The 24,739-nt window shown below is 41.1% G+C and overlaps 1 protein-coding gene across 4 annotated transcripts in view; it reads left to right on the top strand.

The window, feature by feature from the left end:
• The first annotated feature begins 2,238 nt into the window (after positions 1-2,238).
• B3GNTL1 (UDP-GlcNAc:betaGal beta-1,3-N-acetylglucosaminyltransferase like 1) overlaps positions 2,239-24,739 on the top strand; it is a 135,005-nt gene continuing 112,504 nt past the window's right edge. For 2 of the 4 annotated variants that reach the window (XM_058561983.1, XM_058561982.1), the window contains exons 1-3: positions 2,239-2,316; positions 3,937-4,053; positions 4,154-4,253. In XM_058561983.1, coding sequence (XP_058417966.1) covers positions 2,281-2,316; positions 3,937-4,053; positions 4,154-4,253 — 253 coding nt within the window. In that variant the 5' untranslated portion in view covers positions 2,239-2,280. Of the gene's footprint in view, positions 2,317-3,447; positions 4,054-4,153; positions 4,254-24,739 lie in introns of those variants that run through there. The other 2 variants (XM_058561984.1, XM_058561985.1) reach the window with 2 other exon arrangements.

Here is a 24,739-nt window from a genome sequence, read left to right as displayed (position 1 = left end):
TCTGTCAGGACTTGTCCCATCAGAACACATGGAAAGGCCGCTTGCTCAGAGGTCTTGCCACGCGGCTGTCAGGGAACGTCCAGCTGTCGTCAGTGAAGCTTGACCTCACCCTCCACTGACGCACTCTTTCTGAGTCTGGGCCCAGTGTCCCCGAGCCCAGGCCTCTGCCACATCTTTGCCTCCTACACCAGCATGGTAAGAGGGCTGTTGGGCAGTTTTTAAACTCAGAGGCCCTGGCAGTGGGCACTGAGCCTTCTGAATACAACCAGGATTCACCAAACAGTCTACATAAACAACGATGAATAGTAAAGTATCACTGGGCGGCCAAGAGCTGCCAGAGTTTTACATCACTACCCCATCAGGTGCCCTGTGACCATCTTTTCATTCTACTACACGTCCCCCTTGGGTCCCTCACTGGGAGGCGTCAGTCCCCATGGCCTGGTCTCTGTTGAGAATCCTCCTACCACGAAGGGAATAATCTCAGGCCCCTGCCCAGCCACAACCCTGCATTTCTGAAGTGACTCTGGGCACTCTGATTGTTTGCAAAATGCAGATTCTAACCAAATTTTTATTAGGGGGAAGGCAACAAAGAGCAAATTTCTGGCAGGAGGAATGTACAGGAAGCAAGACAGGAGCAGCCGAGCCCGATTCTGATACCACGTGCTGTGGAGGAGCCAGACACCACCTGTGACCCTCATCTCTTCCCCCACCAGTTACCAGGCGGTTCCAGCTGCAAAGCCGACAGCATGTTCTGGTAGCTACAGTGCAACTTTTTACCGAGTCCTTTAAAGTGCAACTCATACACCAAACTCTGGAGAACATCAGGTCCTTGGAAACAAGTTCTCAGAAGGCTTTTGTCCCACTGTAAATAAGGCTGTGTTTTTACTCACCTGACCTAAGAGTTTGAACTTGTACCACAGGCTTCACAAATATTGATGCAGTTTAAGGAAAAATTACATTTGAAATGATGCTTAAAAGATCTTAAACAGAAGTTTGGCTTTGTTGTAATTGTTGGTTTGTAGACTAATTTGCATTTCATCTTAGTTTTGGGCAGTAAAGCCTTTGTCCTGCCAGTGATGGCTATAAACATGCTCATCCGTTTAGATCAGTTAGGAAAAGCCCCGAGTAGGCTACTCTACGTGTGCGGGCACCACAGCGCTAATCACAGCAGATCACATTGGTCGCGCACGTGCACGTGCTGGCACTAGTCTAATTAGCTTATGTGCAGTCTCTGGGTGCCACCCTGGAGCCCTGGTCCACCAAGAGGGGCAGAACTTTCCAGGGGTCACACAGCTGCCAGGACGCAGGCAGCACCACCTGGTGCAAGGTAAGAGATGGGTTAGGGGTGTCAGGGGTCTTGAAAAACCTTGAAAAACCGCAGGTGCCTTGGAGGAATGGTGTTTTAACGAGTAAGCACTGCGGCCCCAAAGCCTGGGCCGCCTTCCTTCTGCTTGGGGAGGCAGAAATGAAACCAGATGCTGGTGGGTGGACCCATGCTCCCACCTCCGCACCCTTCCTCGTTGGGGACTCTGCGGACCTTGGGGACGCTGGGAACATGTGTCCTAGTCTCCCGCCCCCAGGCTTCTCCTCCACTCAAGTCAAACATAGTTCAGATGAAATGTCACCTGCTTTCTTTAACTACACACAACCTTTCTACTTTTGGTAAGGAAGATTCGCGCTGAGCTGACATCTGTGCCAGTCTTCCTCTATTTTGTATGTGAGTCACTGCCTCAGCACGCTGACAAGTGATGTAGGTCTGCGCATGGGACCCAAACCTGCGAACCCTGGCTCCCAAAGCAGAGTGCGTGAACTTAACCATTAGGCTACCAGCCCGGCCCACAACCTTTCTTTCTAAAGAGGCAGCACAACCTCAAGAGTCACCTGGTTTGGCCAGCATGGCGCCATCCTCACAAACCCACCTTGCCCACAACCAGGTATTTTTACAACATCGCACCTCATAGAGGACTTCGAAGCTGATTAACGCCCTTGAGTGAGGCGAGAAGACTTCCGGAGTCAAGGAGCAAAGAGAGAACGCGGGACCCAAGAGCCGCTGGGCGGCAGGAGGCAAGGCGCCGCCCGCGGGCGCAGAGCTACCAGTGCTTCGGCTCCTCTAGGCCGCGCCACTCCCCGCGGGCCGTCCGCCCCGCCCATCCGCCGGATCGACATTTCTCTGCGCCAATGGGAGGCGGCCCGGCCTCGGCCCCCGCCTCCCGGAGAGCTGCCCGCGCACGCGCTGTTGGCCGACGTGGCCTGGGGAGGGCGGTCGGGGACCAAGCGGCTATGCAGGCCCAGGGGAACCCAGCCGCCGCCCACGTGGTAGGTGCCCCTGCCGCGGGCCGCCTCTGCCCTCCCCTCCCTTACCGCTCTCCCCCCTCCCTCCCCTTCCTTACCGCTCTCCCCCCTCCCTCCCCTCCCTGACTTCCCCTTCCTCTCATCACCCCATCCCTGCTCCATCCCCCTCCCTCTGTCCCCTTCCCTCCATCCCCCTGCCCTGTATCCTCCTGTTTCCTCCATCCTCTCTCCCTCCTCCATCCCTATCCCCTCTGTCCTCCTCCCTCCTCCATCCTCCTCCTCTCCTTCCCCCTCTCCCTCCCCTACCCTGTCTCTTGTCTCCTCCCCCTCCACCGCGTCTGCAAGTCCCACACCACTTCTCATGGGCTTGCCTATAAGCGTCTCCAGCCAAAGCAAGGTTTAAGCACCAGCAGAAGAATGTGGACAGAGATTAATCAAGGCCCACTTTTGACAGAAATTCACATATGTTTTGTATTGTAGATTTTGAGAACAGTAAAAAATGCTTTCCTTTTAAAAAGTAGTTCCAAAGTAAATATGTAAGTAATGGAAGGAGTTACTTTTGTGGATAGTGTAAATTCAGGAAGGGCTGTCACTTGAATCAGATGCTCAGAGTAAAGAACTTGACTGAATGATATTTTCAATATTTGTAAGTGTGAGCTTTTCATAACCATATTTAGATTTAGTATTTTTAGAGTCCTATCTGTATTCTATATGTTTAATACACACATACGTGTACATATGTTTGTGTGTGCACGCGCGCATGCATGTGTACACACACGTGGATGTCTGCGTTTCTGTTTTCTTGTTTAGGAATTTGTCCACTCCTCTTCATTAGGTACTGGGTCAGGGGTCAGGACAGACAGTCATATCTATCTTTGGATATTCTGTGTTGCTTAATGGGGTAATGTACAAAATTAGGGCAATTCCTGTTATCTGTTTGGTCAGCAGTCAGGTTTCACTGGTTTTACTCCATACACTTTAGAAAATTTTGTTTTATCTCGGCTTGGTGAGAAAGGACAGAGCTCGCTGTCCTTCCCTAAGTAGAGCTAGGGAGGAGAGGGATGGAGGGAGGTCGCCTCCCATTTTCTCAGCACCTGCCCTCGTATTTTGTTAACAGTTGTGTGGAGGGGACTTAAAAGTGTTTCTTTGTTGCAGTTTCTCTAACATCATGTAAACCATGATGCTGAAAATGCTTTTCCGGCCACGAAAAGGACCAATCACTGATTTTCACGAGTGGGTTGGAAGATGCACAGATGTTTGTTTCAACCAAAATGATGATGTTCCTGACCAGTGATGGGAAAATACATGAATTTGTCATTGAGTTGGGAAAATTTTTGATGCCTTTCAGATTTTTGTTTCCTTTTCAAAAGCAGCCAACAGACTAATTCAGGGAAGAAATCCAAGACGTGATAAATCTTATGGAACAGAAGAATGTGAAGAGTTTGGAGAGAAGGCATAGATGCCTTTTGTTTGTCAGGGCATATTCTTTCCCTGGAAGCCCTGTTCTGGGTGATTCTGTAAATCAGGCCTTGCCCTTTGGAAATGAGCATTGTGCGGATGGTAATGGGGAATTAAGTTAGAACAGTGGAAAGGGGATTTAGTTTTCCCACTTCTGTTTGTTAATCTGTCTCTTCTGAATTCCAGTCTGTTATCCTCCCGGTCCACAATGCTGAAGCATGGTTGGACGAGTGCTTGAGGTCTGTTCTGCAACAGGACTTTGAAGGCTCCATGGAGCTCTCAGTCTTTAATGATGCCAGTAAGGTATTTATGAACTTCCTGTTGATGGTGTAGCCCTGGTGTAAGTCACCTCTGACTGTTCTGAGGAAAGTTTCCTGACCTGCCACTGTCCTCGTGCTTTCAGGACAAGTCTATGACTATCATTGAAGAGTGGAAAATGAAGCTAGAAGATTCCGGTATCCTTGTGGTCATTGGAGGGCATGATTCTCCTTCCCCCAGAGGAGGTCAGTAACCATGTTCAGTTTATTATTCAAGTGTAATGAGTCGTTTATCAACTTGTGTACTGAAGTAGCGCATGTTGTTCAAATCCTGGAGAAAAGCGTCCTGTGTGATACTTAAGTCTACCACCCGTTAGGAACCCAGTAAACGTGAATTTGTTATTCTTTGGTAAGGATTTGTATAAGACCGCTACTCATGCTTTACTTATTCAGCCTGACAAAAAGCTGTTGAGTGTTTTTATTTCTGGTGTGATTGATCGTTAATGGTCACCTCTGCCTCTTAAAATTCTTTTCTTATGACGTTAGATTTGTTTTTTTGTTTTTTGTTTTTTTTGTGAGGAAGATCGACCCTAAGCTAACATCTGCCAATCCTCCTCTTTTTTGCCGAGGAAGACTGGCCCTGGGCTAATATCCGTGCCCATCTTCCTCTACTTTATGTGGGACGCCGCCACAGCATGGCTCGACAAGAGGTGCATCGGTGTGCACCCAGGATCCGAACCGGCGAACCCTGGGCTGCTGCAGCGGAGCGCACGCGCTTAACCGCTTGCGCCACTAGGCCGGCCCCTAGATTTGTTTTTGTTCAATTATTTTTAATTTTCTTAAAGAACCAGCTTTTGGTTTCATTGATTTTCTATATTGTTTTTCTTTTTTCTGTTTTGTCTGTTTTCTGTTTCCACTCTGACTGTTATTATTTTCTTTCTTCTGCTTACTTTGGGTTTAATTTGTTCTTTTTCTAATTCTTAAGGTGGAAACTGAGGTCATTGATTTGAGACCTTTTTTCTTTTCTAATATAGGCGTTTGGTGATATAAATTTCCCTCTGTCACTTTATCAACATCCTGAGAATTCTAATATGTTGTGTCCATTTTCATTCAGTGTCAAAATACTTTCTAATTTTCTTTTTGGTTTCTTATTGGATCTATGGGTTATTTAAAAGTATGTTATTTAAATAGTTTCCAAACATTTGAGGGATTTTTCCAGATGTTCTTCTGTTATTGATTTCTAATTTAATTCCTCTGTAGTAAGGGAACATACTTTGTTTGGCTTGAATCCTTTAAATTTAGTAAGATTTATTCTATGGCTCAGGCTATGGCCCATTTTGGCACACGTTCCATGTGCACTCGAGAAGGTTGTGTATCTGCTGGTGTTGGGTGGAGTTCTCTGTAAATGTGAATCAGGTTGAGTTGGGGGCACTCTTGTATCAGGAAGGATACAGCAGACTTGGACTGTGTGGGTCTGCTTGTCCCATCAGTTATTGAGAGGGGGTATTGAAATCTCTGACTCTAATTGTAGATTTGGCTGTTCTTCCTTGTAGTTCTCTCCGTTTTTGCTTCATGTATTTTGAAACTGTTAACATTTAAGATTATGAAGAATTGATCCCTTCATCATTATGAACCCTCTTAATCTCTGGTAATATTCTTTGCTCTGAAATCCACTTTGTAGATTTCAGCTAGCATAGTATATCTTTTCCATCTTTTTTGCTTTTAACCCATTTGTGTCTTTATATTAAACGGGTACCCTCTCCCTTGTCGATTCTTGTAGACAGCATATGGATCTTACTGTTTTATCCAGTCTGATGATCTCTGACTTTTAACTGGAACGTTTACACTAGTTACATTTAATATAATTATTGATATGGTTAGTTTTTTCTTTGTTTTTTTTTTTTGTGAGGAGATCAGCCCTGACCTAACATCCACCAATCCTCCTGTTTTTTTGCTGAGGAAGACCCTGGGCTAACATCTGTGCCCATCTTCCTCCACTTTATATGGGACGCCGCCACAGCATGCTCAACAAGCAGTGCATTGGTGCGCGCCTGGGATCTGAACCGGTGAACCCCGGGCTGCCGCAGTGGAGCACACGCGCACTTAACCACCTGCGCCACCGGGCCAGCCCGATATGGTTAGGTTTGAGTCTGTCTTCTTGCTATTAGTTTTATATTAGTTACATTTGTTCTTTATTCCGTTTTCCTCTTTTTCTGCCTTCTTTTGGATTAATCAAATATTTTTTATAACAGCTTTATTGAGATATGATTCACATACCATACACTTCATCTATCAAAGTATACAGTCAGGTTTTTAGTATATTCACAGATGTATGCAACCACCACCACAGTCCATTTCAGAACATTTTTCTCACCTTAAAAAGGAACCCTGTATCTTAGTTATCACCCTCCGTATCCCGTTCCCCCAGCCCTACACAACCACTAATTTACTTCTGTCTATAGATTTGCCTTTTGTGAACATTTCATTTAAATGGAATCGTATAATATGTGCTCTTTTGTGACTACCTTCTTTCATTTAGCATTTAAGTTCATGATGTAGCATGTATCAGTACTTCATTCCTTTTTATAAGAGAATAATATTCAGTTGTATAGATATACCATATTTTGTTTATCCATTCATCAGTTGATGGACATTTGGGTTGTTCCATCTTTTGGCTATTGTGAATAGTGCTAGTATGAACATTTGTGTACAGATTTTTGTTTGAACATTAGTTTTAAATTTCTTTGGGTGTATACCTTGGAGTCGAACTGCTGGGTCATATTGTAATTCTGTCTGACATATTGAGGAACTGCCAAACTTTTCCACAGCAGCTGCACCATTTTACATTCCCAGTGCCTGAGGTTCCGATTTCTTCACATCCTCACCAACACTTCTTATTATCTTTTTTTCATAGCCATCCTAGTGGGTGTGAAATGGTGTCTCATTGTGCTTTTGATTTTCATTTCCCTACTGACTAATGGTATTGAGCCTCTTTTCATGTGCTTGTTGGCCATTTGTAGATCTTCTTTGGAGAAATGGCTATTCAAGGCTTTTAACCATTTTTTAATTGGGTTGTTTGTCTTTTTTGTGTGTGTGTGAGGAAGATTAGCCCTGAGCTAACATCTGTTGCCAATCTTCCTTCTTTTGCTGAGGAAGATTGGCCCTGGGCTAACATCCATGCCCATCTTCCTCTACTGTATGTGTGGGACACCGCCACAGCATGGCTTGAGTGGTGTGTAGGTCCATGCCTGGGATCCGAACCCGCGAACCCCAGGCCACCAAAGTTGAGCACACAAACTTAACCACTATGCTACTGGGCCAGCCCCAGGTTGTTTGTCTTTTTGTTGTTGAGTTGTAAGAGTTCTTTATGTATTCTGGATACTAGGTCCTGATCAGATATATGATTTGCAAATATTTTCTCCCATTCTGTGGGTTGTCTTTTCACTCTCTTGAGAGTATCCTTTGATGCACAAAAATTGTAATTTTGGTGAAATCCAGTTTATTTTTTCTTTGTTGCGTTGTGCTTTTGGTGTTATATCTAAGAAACCATTGCCAAATCAAGGTCATGAAAACTTACCCCTGTGTTTTCTTCAAAGAGTTTTATAGTTTGAGCTCCTATATTTAGATCTTTGATCCACAATAGCTACTTTAAATGTCAATGGACTAAATGCTCCAATTAAAAGGCATAGGGTGGCTGACTGGATAAAAAAACAAGACTCATATATATGCTGCATACAAGAGACATACTTCAGACCTAAAGACACTCACAAACTGAAAGTGAAGGGATGGAAAAAGATACTCCATGCAAATGGCAATGAAAAGAAAGCTGGGGTAGCAGTACTCATATCAGACAAAATAGACTTTAAAACAAAAACTGTAAAAAGAGACAAGGGCATTACATAATGATCAAGGGAACAATCCAACAAGAGGATATAACACTTGTAAATATCTACGCACTCAATGTAGGTGCACCTAAATATATAAAGCAATTATTAACAGACATAAAAACAGAAATAGACAGTAACACAATAATTGTAGGGGACTTTAACACTCCACTTACACCAACGGATAGATCATCCAAACAGAAGATCAATAAGGAAACATCGGCCTTAAACGACACACTAGAACAGATGGACCTAGTAGCTATATACAGAGCATTCCATCCAAAAACCGAAGAATACATGTTCTTTTCAAATGCACATGGAACATTCTCCAGGATTGATCACATATTAGGCCACAAAACAAGTCTCCATAAATTTAAGAAGATTGAAATAATACCAAGCATCTTTTCTGACCACAACAGTATGAAACTAGAAATCAACTATAGGAAGAAAATCAGAAAAGCCACAAATACGTGGAGATTAAACAAAATGCTACTGAACAACGACTGGGTTAACAAAGAAATCAAAGAAGAAATCAAAAAATACCTGGAGATAAATGAAAATGAAAATACGACATGCCAGAATTTATTGGATACAGCAAAAGCAGTTCTAAGAGGGAAGTTTATAGCGATACAGGCCTATCTCAACAAACAAGAAAAACCTCAAATAAACAATCTAACAATGCACCTAAAGGAACTGGAAAAAGAAGAACAAACAAAGCCCAAAATCAGTAGAAGAAGGGAAATAATAAAAATCAGAGCAGAAATAAATGAAATAGAGACCAAAAAAAATTAGAAAAAATTAATAAAACCAAGAGCTGGTTCTTTGAAAAGATAAACAAAATTGACTCAAACTTGGTTGAGCTAGACTCAACCAAGGAAAAAAGAGAGAAGGCACAAATAAGTAAAATCAGAAATGAAAGAGGAGAAATTACAACAGACACCTCAGAAATACAAAAGATTATAAGAGAATACTATGAAAAGCTATATGCCAACCAATTCGACAATCTGGAAGAAATGGATAAATTCTTAGAATCATACAACCTTCCAAAACTGGATCAAGAAGAAGTAGAGAATTTGAATAGACCTATCACCAGTAAGGAGATTGAAACAGTAATCAAAAACCTCCCCAAAAATAAAAGTCCAGGACCAGACGGCTTCCCTGGTGAATTCTACCAAACATTCAAAGAAGACTTAATACCTATCCTTCTCAAACTCTTCCAAAAAATTGAGGAGGGGGGGAAGCTCCCTAACTCATTCTACGAAGCTGACATTACCCTGATACCAAAACCAGACAAGGACAACACAAAAAAAGAAAATTACAGGCCAATATCACTGATGAACATCGATGCAAAAATCCTCAACAAAATACTAGCAAATGGCATACAACAATATGTTAAAAAGATTATACACCATGATCAAGTGGGATTTATTCCAGGTATGCAGGGATGGTTTAACATTCGCAAATCAATCAACATAATACACCACATTAATAAAATGAAGAATAAAAATCACACGATCATCTCAATAGATGCAGAGAAAGCATTTGACAAGATACAGCATCCATTTATGATAAAAACTCTGAATAAAATGGGTATAGAAGGAAAGTACCTCAACATAATAAAGACCATATATGACAAACCCACAGCTAATATCATCCTCAATGGTAAAAAACTGAAAGCTATCCCTCTAAGAACAGGAACCAGACAAGGATGCCCACTGTCACCACGCCTATTTAACATAGTACTGGAAGTCCTAGCCAGAGCAGTCAGGCAAGAGAAAGAAATAAAAGGGATCCAAATTGGAAAGGAAGAAGTGAAACTGTCACTATTTACAGATGACATGATTTTATATATAGAAAACCCTAAAGAATCCACCAGAAAACTTTTAGAAGTAATAAATGAATATGATAAAGTTGCAGGGTACAAAATCAACATACAAAAATCAGTTGCATTTCTGTACACTAACAACGAAGTAGCAGAAAGAGAAATTAAGAATACCATCCCATTTACAATTGCAACAAAAAGAATAAAATATCTAGGAATAAACTTAACTAAAGAGGTAAAAGATCTGTACATCGAAAACTATAAAACATTTCTGAAAGAGATTGAAGAAGACACAAAGAAATGGAAAGATATTCCGTGCTCTTGGATTGGAAGAATTAACATAGTTAAGATGTCCATACTTCCTAAAGCCATCTATAGATTCACTGCAATCCCTATCAAAGTTCCAACAACATTTTTCACAGAAATAGAACAAAGAATCCTAAAATTTATATGGAACAACAAAAGACCCTGAATAGCTAAAGGAATCCTGAGAAAAAAGAACAAAGCTGGAGGTATCACACTCCCTGATTTCAAAATATACTACAAAGCTATAGTAACCAAAACAGCATGGTACTGGCACAAAAACAGACACACAGATCAATGGAATAGAATCGAAAGCCCAGAAATAAACCCACACATCTATGGACAGCTAATCTTTGACAAAGGAGCCAAGAACATACAATGGGGAAAAGAAAGTCTCTTCAACAAATGGTGTTGGGAAAACTGGATAGCCACGTGCAAAAAAATGAAAGCAGACCCTTACCTTACACCATACACAAAAATTAACTCCAAATGGATTAAAGACTTGAATGTAAGACCTGAAACTGTGAAACTTCTAGAAGAAAACATAGGCAGTACGCTCTTCGACATCGGTCTTAGCAACATCTTTTCAAACACCACGTCTGACCGGGCAAGAGAAACAATAGAAAAAATAAACAAATGGGACTACATCAAACTAAAAAGCTTCTGCACAACAAAGGAAACAATCAACAAAACGAAAAGACAACCTAACAATTGGGAGAAGATATTTGCAAACCATACATCTGATAAGGGCTTAATCTCCAAAATATTTAAAGAACTCGTGCATCTCAACAACAAAAAACTAACAACCCAATTAAAAAATGGGCAAAAGACCTGAACAGACATTTCTCCAAAGAAGATATACAGATGGCCAACAGGCACATGAAAAGATGTTCAAAATCACTAACTATCAGGGAAATGCAAATCAAAACTGCAATGAGATATCACCTCACGCCCGTCAGAATGGCTATAATTAACAAGACAGGAAACAACATGTGTTGGAGAGGATGTGGAGAGAAGGGAACTCTCATACACTGCTGGTGGGAGTGCAAACTGGTGCAGCCTCTATGGAAAACAGTATGGAGATTCCTCAAAACATCAAGGATAGAACTACCATATGATCCAGCTATTCCACTGTTGGGTATTTATCCAAAGAACTTGAAAACACCAATTTGTAAAGGTACATGCACCCCTGTGTTCATTGCAGCGTTATTCACAATAGCCAAGACTTGGAAGCAACCTAAGTGCGCATCAAGGGATGAATGGATAAAGAAGATGTGGTATATATACACAATGGAATACTACTCAGCCATAAGAAACGATGAAATCCAGCCATTTGTGACAACATGGATGGACATTGAGGGTATAATGCAAAGTGAAATAAGTCAGAGGGAGAAGGTCAAATACCGTATGATTTCCTTCATCAAGTAGTAGATAATAACAACAATAAACAAACACATAGGGACAGAGAGTGGATTGGTGGTTACCAGAGGGGAAGGGGGGAGGGAGGAGGGTGAAAGGGATAATTCGGTACATGTGTGTGGTGATGGGTTGTAATTAGTATTTTGGTGGTGAACATGATGTAATCTATGCAGAAATAGAAGTATAATGATGTACACCTGAAATTTTTACAATGTTATAAACCAATGTTACTGCAATAAACAAAAAATTTAAAAAAATAAATAAAAATAAAAAAAAGATCTTTGATCCATTTTAAGTTATTTTTTGTATATGGTGTGAAGTAAGAGTCCAATTTCATTCTTTTGTATGTGGATATTCAGTTTTTCCAGCACCATTTGTTGAAGAGACTATTCTTTCTCCATTGAAAGTCATGGTACCCTTGTTGAAAATCAACTGACCATAAATGTATGGGTTCATTTCTGGACTCGATTCTTATGTCAATACCACACTGCTTTGATTGCTATAGTTTTATGGTAAGATTTGGAATTGGGAAGCGTGAGTCTTCCAACTTTGTTTTTCTTTTTCAAGATTGTTTTGGCAATTTGGAATTCTTTGCAATCGCATATGAATTTTAGGATCAGTTTTTCCATTTCTGCAAAAAAGACCATTGGAATTTTGATAGGAATTACATCGAATCTGTAGATCTATTTGGGGAGTATAGTCATTTTTAACAATGTGAAATCTTCCAATCCATGAACACAGCATGTCTTTCCGTTGAAATAGATATTCTTTAATTTCTTTCATCAGTGTTTCATAATTTTCAGTGTACGAGTCTTTTGTCTCTTTGGTTAAATTAATTCCTAAGTATTTTGTTCTTTTTGATGCTATTGTGAGTGAAATAGTTTTCTTAATTTCCTTTTCAGATTGTTCATTGCTAGTGTATAGAAACACAACTGATTTTTCTGAGTGGTAGATCTTGTATCCTGCAACTTTGCTGAACTTGTTTATTAGCTTTCATAGTGTTTTGGTGAGTTTTTAGGATTTTCTGTATTTAAGATCATGTCATCTGTGGCTAGAGATAGTTTTACTTCTTCTTTTCTAGTTTGGATGTTATTACTTTTTCTTGCCTAATTGGCTAGAACTGGCTAGAACTTCCAGTACAGTGCTGAATAGAGGTGGGGAAAGCAGGCATCCTTATCTTGATCCTATCTTAGAGGGAAAGCTTTCAGTATTTCACCAATGAGTATGATGTTAGCTGTGGGTTTTTGTAAACACCCTTTATCATGCTAAGGAAGTTCCCTTCTAGTCTTAGTTTGTTGAGTGTGTTTTTCTTTATCTTTTTTCTGCATCAATTGAGATGATTATATAGTTTTTTTACTTCAGTTATATTAAGATGGTATATTACATTGATTTTGTATGTTGAAACACCCTTGCATTACTGGGATAAATCCCACTTGGTCATGTTATATAATCTTTCTAATATGCTGCTGGATTTGGTTTGCTGGTATTTTGTTGAGGATTTCTGCATATATATTCATAGGGGGTATTGGTGTGTAGTTTTTCTTTCTTGTGGTATCGTTGTCTAGCTATGGTATCAGAGTAATGCTGGCCTCATAGAATGAGTTAAGAAGTGTTTCCTTATCTTGAATTTTTTGGAAGAGTTTGAGAAGGATTGGTGTTAATTCTCTCAATGTTTGTTTGGGAGAATTTGCCAGTGAAGCCATCTGATCCTGGTCTTTTCTTTGTTGGGAGGTTTTGATTACTGATTCAATCTGTTTGTTGTATATCTGTTCATATTTGTTGTTTCTTCTCGAGTCGGTTTGCATAGTTTGTTTCTAGAAATTCGTCCATTTCATCTAGGTTATCAAATTTGTTGGCATACAATTGTTCATAATATTCTCTTATAATCCTTTTAAATTTCTGTTAAGCTCAACAGTAATGTACCCACTTTCATTTTTGATTTTAGTAATTTGAGCCTTCTCTCTTTTTTCTTAGTCTGGCTAAAAGTTTGTCAATTTTGTTGATCTTTTCAAAGAACCAACTTTTGGTTTGATTCTATTGTTTTTTACTCTCTATTTCATTTATCTCTGCTCTGATCTTTACTATTTCCTTCCTTCCACTGGCTGTGTGTTTAGTTTGCTCTTCTTTTTTCTAGCTCCTTAAGGTGTGAAGTTAGGTTATTGATTTGAGATCTCTGTTATGTAGGAATTTATAGCTATAAATTTCCCTCTGAGCACTGCTTTTGCTGCATCTCATGAGTTTTGGTATGTTGTGTTTTCATTTCATTTATCTCTAAGAATATTCTAATTTCCTGTATGATTTCTTCTTTGGCTCATTGGTTGTTTAAGAGTATATGGTTTAATTTTCCTTTATTTGTGAATTTTCCAGTTTTCCTTCTGTTATTGAAATCTGGTTTCATTCCATTGTGGTCAGAGAAGATACTTTACCTGATTTCAATCTTTTAAAAATTTTTTTGAGATGTGTTTTGTGGCCTGACAAATGGTCTATCCAGGAGAATGTTCCTGGATTGCTTTTAGGAAGAATGTATATTCTGCTGTTGTTGGATAGAGTGTTCTGTATATGTCTCTTAGGTCTGGTTGGTTTATAGTATTGTTCAAGTCCTCTATTACCTTGTTAACCTTCTGTCTAGATGTTCTATCCATTATTGAAAGTGGGGTGTTGAAGTCTTCAACTATTATAGTAGAACTACCTATTTCTCCCTTCAACTCTGTCGATTTTTGCTTCACTTATTTTCAGGCTGTCTTGTTAGATGTGTATAGTTTTATAATTATTGTATCTTCTTGATTGACCTTTTTATCAATATATAATGTCCTTCATTGTTTCTTGTAACAATTTTTGACTTATGGTTTATTTTGCGTGACATAAACCTGATGTATAACCAACCTGCACTCATTTGGTTACTAGCTGAATGGAATATCGTTTTCCATCCTTTCAGTTTCAACTTATTTGTGCCTTTGGATCTCAAGTGACTCTCTTGTAGACAGGATTTAAATGGATCATGTGTTCTTTTAATCCATTCTGCCAATCTCTGCCTTTTAATTGGAGTGGGTAATCCATTTACATTTAAAGTAATTACTGACAAGGAAGGACTTTTGCCATTTTGCTATTTGTTTTCTATATGTCTTATATCTTTTTTGTCCCTCAATCCTCCATTAGTGCTTTCTTTTGTGTTTAATTGGTTATTCCTAGTGTGCCATTTTGATTCCCTTCTCATTTCCTATTCTGTATATTTGTAAGTTATTTTCTCAGTGGTTATTGTGGGGATTAAATTAACATCTTAAATGTATAACAATCTAGTTTGAATTAACACCAGCTTAGCTTCAATAGTGTATAAAGCTCTGCTCCTGTACAGTTTTGTACCTCCCACTTCATGTTGTCACAAATTACATCTTTAGTGTGTGCCCACTAATATAGATTTATAATCATTGTTTAATGTATTTGTCTTTGAAATCATATAGGAAAAACTACAAACTAAAAATAAAATAATACTGCTTTATGTTTACCTAGGTAGTAACCTTTATCAATGTTTTTCATTTCTTTGTATGGCTTCAGGTTACTGTCTGCTGTGCTTTCGTTACGGCCTGAAGGACTCCTGTTAGCATTTCTTGTAGGGCAGTTCTGTTAGTGAAGAACTCTCTCAGCTTTCATTTTTCTGGTAATGTTTTAATTTCTCCTTCATTTTTGAAAGATAATTTTGCCAGATATAGAGTTTATGTATGTTGTAGGCCTAACAATACATTAATTACATATTGTTTTGTACAATTGCTTTTTAAATCAGTTAACAGAAGAAAGGAGAATAAGTATGCATTTATATTGTCTTTTATAATTAATAATTACCTTTACTGGTGCTCTTTGTTTTTTTTTTTTAATTTTTTTTATGGATTTGAAATACTCTCTGGAGTCACTGGGGTCAATCTTTTTAGGCTAAAGAACTTCCTTTAGTGTTTCTTGTAAGGTGAATCTGCTAGCAACAAATTCTCTCAGTTTTTGCTTATCTGGGAGTGTTTTAATTTGTCTTTCATTTTTGAAAGATAGCTTTTCTGGATATAGGATTCTTGGTTAACAGTTTTTTCTTTGGGCACTTTGAATGTGTTATCCAGCTGCCTTCCAGCCTCTGTTGTTTGTGCTGAGAAGTCAGCTGTTAGTCTTACTAAGGTTTCCTTTTTTTCTTGTCACTTTCAAGATTTTTCTTGAAGGCTCTCAGCATTTTTACTATGATGTGTCTAGTTGTGAATCGTTTATGTTTATTCTGCTGGGAGCTCATTGAGTTTCCTGGATTAATGTAAATTAATTTTTTCACTACATTTGGAAAGTTTTCAGCCATTATTTTTTCAAATGTTTTTTCTGCTTATTTCTCTCTCCTCTCCTTTTGGTAGTACCATTATGCATATATTAGTGTCCTTAATGGTAGTCCACATTTCTCTGACGCTCTGTTTATTTTTTTTCATTCTTTTTTTCTCTCTGTTCTTCAGATTGCATTATTTTTATCACTCTATTTTCAAGTTTGCTGATTCTTCTGCCAGTTCAAATACAATCATGTGCCACATAGCTGTATTCAGTCAGTGACGGGATGTGTATATGACAGTGGTCCCACAAGATTAGTACCACATAGCCTAGGTGTGTAGTAGGCTGTACCATCTAGGTTTGTGTAAGTACACTCTATGATGTTCCCACAACAAGAGTTGCCTAACGGCACATTTCTCAGAATGTGTCCCCGTTGTTGAGCAGTGCATGGCTGTAGACCATTGAGCTCCTCTAGGGAATTTTTTATTTCAGGTATAATACTTTTCAGCTCTAGAATTTCCTTTTTTTTTTTTTATCATTTCTCTTTTTATTGGTACTCTCTCTTTCATGTGACATTGACCTCATACCTTTCTTCACTTCTTTAATCATAGTTTCCTTTCATTCTTTGGATATATTTATAATGGCTACTTTGAAGTCTTTGTTAAGTCTGACACGTGATGCTGTCACAGGAAGTTTCTGTGACTTCTCTTTATTTGGTATCTGGGTCATGCTTGCTTGTTTCTTTGCATGTCTCCTAATTTTTGTTGGAAACTGAACATTTTAGATAATATGTTGTAGCAACTCTGGGTACTGGTTCCTTCCACACTGGGCTTTTTTTTAGTACCTTGTTTGCTTGTATAGTGACTGGTTGGATTATTTTAGTGATGTCTGCTGCCCCACGCCCTGCAGTGTGAATCCTCTGATGATCCTCAGGAGTGCTGCATTGGATGTGCCCATGGTCACCTGCAGTGGCAGTGGTGTGGGCAGGTCTCTCTTTGTCCTTTTTTTTTTTTTGAGGAAGATCAGCCCTGTGCTAACATCTGCCAATCCTCCTCTCTCTTTTTTTTTTTTTTTGCTGAGGAAGACTGGCCCTGGGCTAACATCCCTGCCCATCTTCCTCTACTTTATATGGGACACCGCCACGGTGTGGCTTGCCAAGCGGTGCATTGGCACGCGCTCGGGATCCAAACCAGCGAACCCCGGGCTGCCGCAGCAGAGCCCGTGCACTTAACTGCTTGCGCCACCAGGCCGGCCCCTCTCTTTGACTGTCTCTTTCCGTGACCACACCCAGTTGTTGAGCTCCATTGATTGCTGACTGCTCAGCTGTTTTCAACAGTACCCCGGGGCGTAAATTGCTTCAGAGAATAATCCAATAGAATTCAGGCTCCTTTGATGGGATAGTTCCTGAGGCCAGTGTTTAAAATTTGTTCTGACACCAGGAGGGCTCTTCCTAGCTGCCTCTTACCAGTTTATCTCTGGCAAGCTGGCCGTCTTACAGTTTAGCCGATATCTCGAAAATCTACCGTGTTCCTCTGCCACTTGCCTTTCTCCACAACTGCCACTGTTTTGAGAGTGCCCTTCGGCTTGAACTTCTCCACTCTCTGCTGTAACTGAGTCAGGGGGTGTCTCTCTCGGCGTGGAGAGAGAAGTAAGCCAGGGCAAGGGCATTTGGGGCCCAGTAGGTAGAGCCTCCGTCCCAGAGTCAGGGCTGAGTGGGAAAAAGGAGACCCACTTCTCAACTGCGTTCTCCTGGGCTCAGCCTGAGCAGCAGGTACCTGGAGTCAGGATGGGAGTTGCTGATGTCTTGTCCCTCCCAGGAAAATGGCCTTCCGTCTGGGAGCTAGGAGAGGACGGAACCCCATGTTCTTGGCTGTACCTGTCTAGGTGGAGTTTCTTCCCTGGGGAGGGAGGGAAGGAGTAGGTCTTGGTTCAGATGCCACAGATTTTCACTATTCTTACTGAGTTTCAGTAGATTTTCTTGAATAAATATTTCTTCATTTGCTGTATGCCCTTAGGGCCATTTCCAGAGACCGTAAATGGTTGTTTTTGTTTTTTTTTTTTTAATAATTTTTACCAGTTTTGCTGGGGAGCAGTCTGTGGAGCTCTCCGTGCTGTCACACCAGAAGTGGAACTCCAAACAAAGCTTTTTATGGTTCTATGTTATTTCCTTTGTTAGCTTATTAGCTTAATTCTTTGTTTTGCTATTTTTGTGGTTTATTTGGGATTTATAGTATATATCTTCAGCTTATCAAGTTCCACCCTTCAGCTGCTCACACGCAACTTCACATATAGCGCAAGAACCTTACAACAGTATACATGCATTTCTCCCCTCCTGCTCTTTACACTGTTGGGGTCATGCATTTTACCTCGACATGTATTGCAAACCCCACAGTAATTGGTATTAACGTAGTCTAAACAGTCAACGATCTTTTAAAGAGATTTAAATAATAAGAAAGAAAATCACACATTTACCCATGTAGTTACTATTTCCAGTGTTCTTTAATTCTTTGATTAGATCCAAATTTCCATCTGCTATCATTTTTCTTCTGCCTGAAGGACTTTTTAAAAATATTTCTTGTACAGTCATGCATCACTTACTGACAGGGACACGTTCTGAGAAATGCATTGTCAGGCGATTTTGTTGTTGTGCAAACATCACAGAGTGTACTTACACAAACCTGAATGGTGTAGCCTCTACACACCTAGGCTGTATGGTACCGATCTTATGGGACCACCATTGTACATGTGGTCTGTTGTTGACCATAACATCCTTGTGTGGCACATGACTGTAGAGATGTCTGCTGGTGATGAATTCTGTCCCCTTTTCTGTGTCCTTATCTGGCACATTTGAGCATAGGCTTGTGGCTCCTATGATGAAGAAATCTCATCACAAGCTTCCCTACCCTTCTTTCTGTCCCTGTTTGCTGCCTGCAGCCCCCTCCCCATAGAGGTGAGCTTGTCCCTCAGGTAACCTTCCTGTACTGCTTCTGTCCTCTTTCTCTCTCTCTTGTCTTCCTTCCTTCCTTCCATCCATCCCTCTGTCTTCCTTTGTTCCATGAAATTCCTTTCCCTTTTCAGAGCGGATGGGGAGAGAGAAGGTGAAGGCCCGAGATAGCTGGTCTCCTGCACTGTGGGAATAGCTCCTCCCTGTTCCCCATTCAGGAACTCCTCAACCTGCCGTTCTTTTGCTTCCCAGTGCTGGTGCGAGGGCCGGGAAGTCAGCTCACTGGAGAAAGGGGCACCATCCAGAGTTTCTTCCCAGCTGAGCCCCTGGGCTTGGTGTGTGGGTTTCCTCCACACTGGGGTGCAGGCTCCTTTTGTCTCCTGTACAGATTCCTGCAGTTTTTAAGTCAAGTGTTCAGATTCGCAAAGATTTTCTTTTGCTTCTGTGGCATTTCTAGTGTTGTAATTAGGTGGGTAGGGTAGACGAGCAGATTTTCTAGTTCGCTGTCCTATCCAACTCTTAAGTTTTTCACATTATCTAGGATTTTCTATTTAGGCAATCTAACCCTGAATAAATATTATCCTTTTGTTTCTTTTTTTCTAATTTATACTTTATTTTTCATATTTTTTTATCGGGGTAGGAAGTCTAGAAGAACCATGTAGAATCACATTAATGAATCATCTCATTGTTCCTGACTCAGTAGGCGTGTTTCTAGTGTTTCCGTATTAAGGATGATATTTACTCTTGCTTTCTGATAGGTACCTTTGTCAAGTTAACTTACAATTCGTAACTTAGTAATGAGCCTTCAGAAAATCAGGCATCGGTATAGAATTTTATTGAATGTCTGTTGGGTATCTGTTAAGGTGATTGCTTGTTTTTTTCTCCTAGTATTTTTATGTAGTAAATTACATGACTATTTTCCTTAACAGTGAACCATTCTTGAAATGCCAGAACAAACCAGCAATGACATGGTAGTATTTTTATACAATACAGTTATTCAGTTTTCTTTAGGATTTTTGTGTCTATATACATATGACAGGTTTCAGTGGAGCTTCCAGACTAGACAGACTGGGAAGAAGGACCTGGCTACCCACTCTCGAAAAAATTGGCCATGAAAGCCCTATGAATAGCAGTGGAGCATTGTCTGATAGAGCGCCAGGAGGTGAGAAGATGGCACAGAAAGACCAGGCAGGGTTCTGCTCTGCTGTGCACAGGGTCACTGGGAGTCGAGATTGCTCAGTGGCACTAACATTAACAATACCTATGGAAAATTTGTCTGTAGCTTTTTGTGTGTGTACGTGTCTGGCTTAGGGATAAGAGCAGAAGGCCTCAGACCTGCTGACGTAACGTTCATGAAAGCAGTAATTGTGTAGAGTGGTTCAGCTCTTGAACTCAACCCTTGTCTCAACCTCCCATAAAAACTAGCCTCACAGCCTGTATGTAGATGACAGAAAAACCATTTACTCATTTTCGTGAATAAATGTCTGCTTTGAATAATTACAAATTTTTTTGAATACCAGCATGTGGTAAAAAGAAATTCAGGCATACAGAAAGGTCTCCAGTGAACTGGAAAAGCCCCAGGCCCTAGAAGCAATCAGTGTTTTTTAGTTCTTCCTTGATTTATTTAACTCACAGAGTGTCGGTCGGTACTTTAGCGTTTGGCCCACTGAAAGTACTTGACACTTTACTTTCTCTTTTTTCTTCCCTCAGAGTTTTTGTTTGTTATATTTATATTGTCAGAGTTTATAATCTTCACGTTCTGTTCTATAAACTTGTGTTGTTTTATGTGTTTTACTAATAAATTGATTCCAACAGTTTAAACTTTGTAAAAACCTGCACTTAGCGTTATAAGTAAGTGGCTGTTATTCATTGCAGACCAGGTGGTGGGTTAGACTCAGGAGGATATGACATCTCTGCTGCTGCCTGTTGGAGCTTGCCTAGTGTCCATCTGTGGAGCCTTAAAAACTCTGCTTGTTCTCTTTTACTTTCTATGCAGGTGCCATTGTTTGGTTTTCTCCTTCTCTTTTTCTTTTATTTAATTTTCTTTTTACATGTTCCTTTTTCATTTTGCTGGAGTACTTCTTCAAGTAATTTTTCGATGTCTGGTGTGTGGATAGTGAAATATTTCGAGTTTTTACATGTCTGAAAATATCTTCATTTTGTACTTACGCTCAATTGACAGTTTGGCTAGGTATAGAATTCTGGGTACAAAATAATTTTCCTTAGAATTTGGAAGGAATTGCCTCATTATCTTCTGGTGTCCCATGATTCTAATAAGAAATCTTATGTCAGTCTGACTCTTGTTATTTTAAAAGTATGTTTTCTGAAGCCAGCCCTGGTGGTCTAGTGGTTAAGATCTGGTGCTCTCACCGCTGCGGCCGGGGTTTGTTTCCCGGTCAGGGAACCACACCACCTGTCTGTTGGTTGTCATACTGTGGAAGCTGCGTGTTGCTGTGATGCTGAAATCTCTGCCACCAGGATTTCAAATACCAGCAGGTTCACCCATGGTGGACAGGTTTCAATGGAGCTTCCAGACTAGACAGAGTAGGAGGAAGGACCAGCCAGTTTCAAAAAATTTGGCCATGAAAGCCCTATGAATAGCAGTGGAGCATTGTCTGATACAGTGCTGGAAGGTGAGAGGATGGCACAAAAAGACCAGGCAGAGTTCTGCTCTGCTGTCCACAGAGATGCTAGGAGTTGGAATTGACTTGACAGCACTAATAACAAATCATTTCTGAAAGTGTTTAAGATTTTTCTGTTTATGTTTTGAGTTTTGAAATTTTGTGATACTTGGTCATGGTGTGGTGGTTTTTTTCATTCATCCTCTGTTTTTATATTGAATAATTAGCTTTGCATTCTTAGCTTTAATTGTAATATATCTGGCTTCCTTTAGTTTGACTTTAAAGTTTTCATATAAGACTTGAAGACAGTCTGCCTGCAGGCTGCTGGGGTTGAAGGTAGAGGGAGGGCAGGTGACAAGTCTGGAGCTGTGGGCAGGTTCCTGTAGGTTTAGGAGTTAAGTCTTCCTTTAAATAGTGGTCCTCAACCTATTAGAATGATCTAGGTGCTTTAGGAATCCTGATGCCCAAGTCCCACCCTAAGATGTTCTCGTGTCGTTGGTCTGGGGTGCAGCCTCTGCACTGGGATTGTGAAAGCTTCCTAAGGAATCCTAAGGCGCTTCCAGGGCTGAGAACCACTGCTTTAAAATATCCTCAGGATGGTGTAGCTTCACACCCTCCATGGTGGGATGGTCCTGAGGAGGTCTTGGAGCTCCCACCGTATTTCAGGGGTGGGCGGGCTAAAGGTCGGGGTCCCTCTGGAACCCACGCGTGAGTGTTAACTCTGCTTCGAGGTCCTCTCCAGACCCAGCGTGTGACTTGCAGGAAGGCAGGCTCTCAGTAGCTGCTCCGATCCTCTCAGGGTGGGTGGGTCAGTGGGGCTTGGGGGTAGGATTGGCGCATTCCAGGTAGCTTTTGGGTGGTCAGGTGGCTCCTGAGGTGCCTGGATGGTGGCGCCTTCACGGGAGTCTTGCTCATGATACTCGAGGCTGTGCCCTCAGGTGAGCTCATGCAGTTCTTGTCTGAGTCCCGGGGAGTGCTGCGGCCCAGGAGGACTCGCCATCGACGGCACAGTGGGGATCTGAATCCTGGGCATCTTTCTCAGGGCTCTCGGGGCCCACCCTCAAATGGAGTTAACCTTTCTGAACACTGGCTCACGACGAAAACAGTGCACTGCTTCGTGGAAGTGGTGTAAACACACGTCCTCCCAGCCTGAGGGCCGCTGGGGGAATGCCCTTGCCTTTTGTAGCTCTCTGCCAATAGTTTGGGTTTTTCTGGGGCCAGGGAGAGGAGGTGTTGGTGGAGTGAGTTAAGAAATAGTTGGGTTTCAAAGAATGAAACAGAAAATTCTCTCTTAGAAGGTGCTCCCTGCCCTGCACCAGTTTCCTAACAAAGAGCACCCAGTGTGCTCTTTTTTAGGAAAGCAGAAAAGTGTACAGGATATTTCAGAAAAAATTTTAAATCAAAAATAATTTTTAAAACTTGGTCCTTTAAAAGCGGAAAGACTTTTAAAAAGAGAGGTTTTTTTTTTTTTTTCCCTGCTATTTTAGAAGGTTCATATTGACAGACCGTATTCTCGGGCATCGCCACGGTAACATTGCTCGAGGTGCCTCTTGGTGGCAAGAGCAGCACGTGGTCCTGCTTTCCTGGTGCAGAATTTGAGGTTCACAGGGAGTGAAGTGGGATCGGAGGGGCGGAGAAGAGCCCTTGAGTGTGAGGGCCTGGGCGGGCTGTGGGTTGGCTCCGGTCCACCAGCTCTCCGTGCCTTGATTTCCTTCTTTGTGAATAGGCCATAATGGTAGGTACTTGTCTCCAAGTGCTGAGAGGGTGTGAGATGAGCTCATGTATGCGAGGTTCTTAGGATAGGCCTTAGCAGCTGTTCTGTCGTCATCGTCACCATCATTGTCATCTCGTGCATCTGGAAGACATTGATATTTTTCCCTAAATTGTTTCTTGTTTTCATTATCTTTAGTTTGTTTGAAATAGAAAATTTTTTATAAATCAGTTATTATAGAACGTCTATTTCAAGTTGCTTCTGAGATGCATGTAAACAAACTGTGGTTTTTTGAAACTAACATGAACATTCTTTAAAAATATTCTTTAATTAAGATGTTTTGCATCTTCCATAGTTGAACAAAAGTAAATTGAAGGCATTTTGATAACTGTTGTGATTGCTTGCCTAATCTCCATTTTGAAAACAAGTTTTATCTTTCATAAAATAGTTTTTATAGATTAGATATAATATGAGCTGTATCACATTTGTGTGTATTCGATCAATAACAAAAAAATTACTTGTAATATTGTGAAGAAATGAAGTCATCCTGCTGTCTTTTGGAAGTTGGGTGAGGTGAATTCATGGGAATCCTTTATTACATATTAATAAAAGGGAGTTAGTTTGATTATATCTGAAAGGACATATTTTCCTATAACAATATTCTCTTAAATAGGAAAAGTTATATTGACTATTGGATAGCATAGATCCAAAGTGTCTATTTTCAGGAATGCTGGGTTATTTAAATTGGATTAAGATTCATTTATTGTTATTTCGTATCATAGTAGAGCAAAACAGTTCTTAATGATGTGGTCACTGGCTAAAATCAAAATAAAACGCAATCCCAGCCTCTTCTCTCCCAGAGTGAGGAATGTTAATATCACACGGAGCATGAGTTTTTCCTGCTGTGACCATAACAACTGGCTCCCCTCACAAAGGGACGGGCCTCCCCAAACATCAGGCCTGGCACAAACATTTGACTTTCTTCAAGGCAGTAATATTAAGCAAATTCCTTGTCTTTGCCAAACACAAGATTCATTGTGAGAAACTTCCAGCTTCCTTAGTGAGATACGTTTTCCTTCATGAATATCCAAATTCTTGCGTTCGATTTTCCCCCTCTAAAACTCAACTCTTATAAGCAACTTTCTAAACACGACTCTGCTAATTTAAACGTGATTGTGGAAAGTCTCTCCGCGTTGTTCGTCTTCTGCAAGCAGCTCTGGTTGTGATTGCTGTGAGGTCTCGGGCTGCCTCGCTTTGGCAGTGATGATGGAGATTCAGCTACAGCTGTTCTGCTGAGGGCTGCTCGTCCATCCCCAGGCGTGGGGGCGGCTCTGCCTCCCCTTGCATGCACTCCTTTCTCTGCACTTGCTATACCTGTGGTTCTCTGAGGTCTGAGGCCATTCTGCTGACTGGTTGGGTTGGCCAAGCTCTAGGATTAATGCTAGAAATCAAGCTGCTACCTTGTGTGGAAACAGCGCTGCAGCAGGGCACCACTGTGGTCCGCCCTGTGATGCCCTGAGTGAGGCCGACGTGTCACTGTTTCGGGGGGGTCGGCAGTGGTGCCCAGTTTGCTCAGACAGCGGCTGAGGAGCAGGAGACAACCACATTCTCTCCCCGCCTGGAGGGCGCTCTCCTCAGAGCAGAAAACCAACCTGGGGGCACGTGGGCCTGAAGCACACCCCACTGGTATCCCCTGGGGATTACAGTGTCTTCAGGTCGCGTAGCCTTGACTTCCAGAGGGATA

The sequence above is a fragment of the Diceros bicornis genome, chromosome 18 (assembly GCF_020826845.1).
Source record: "Diceros bicornis minor isolate mBicDic1 chromosome 18, mDicBic1.mat.cur, whole genome shotgun sequence".
NCBI classification, from domain to species: Eukaryota; Metazoa; Chordata; class Mammalia; order Perissodactyla; family Rhinocerotidae; genus Diceros; species Diceros bicornis.
Note: the sequence above shows the minus strand (reverse complement) of the source record. Positions and strands in the feature narration are given on the sequence as shown.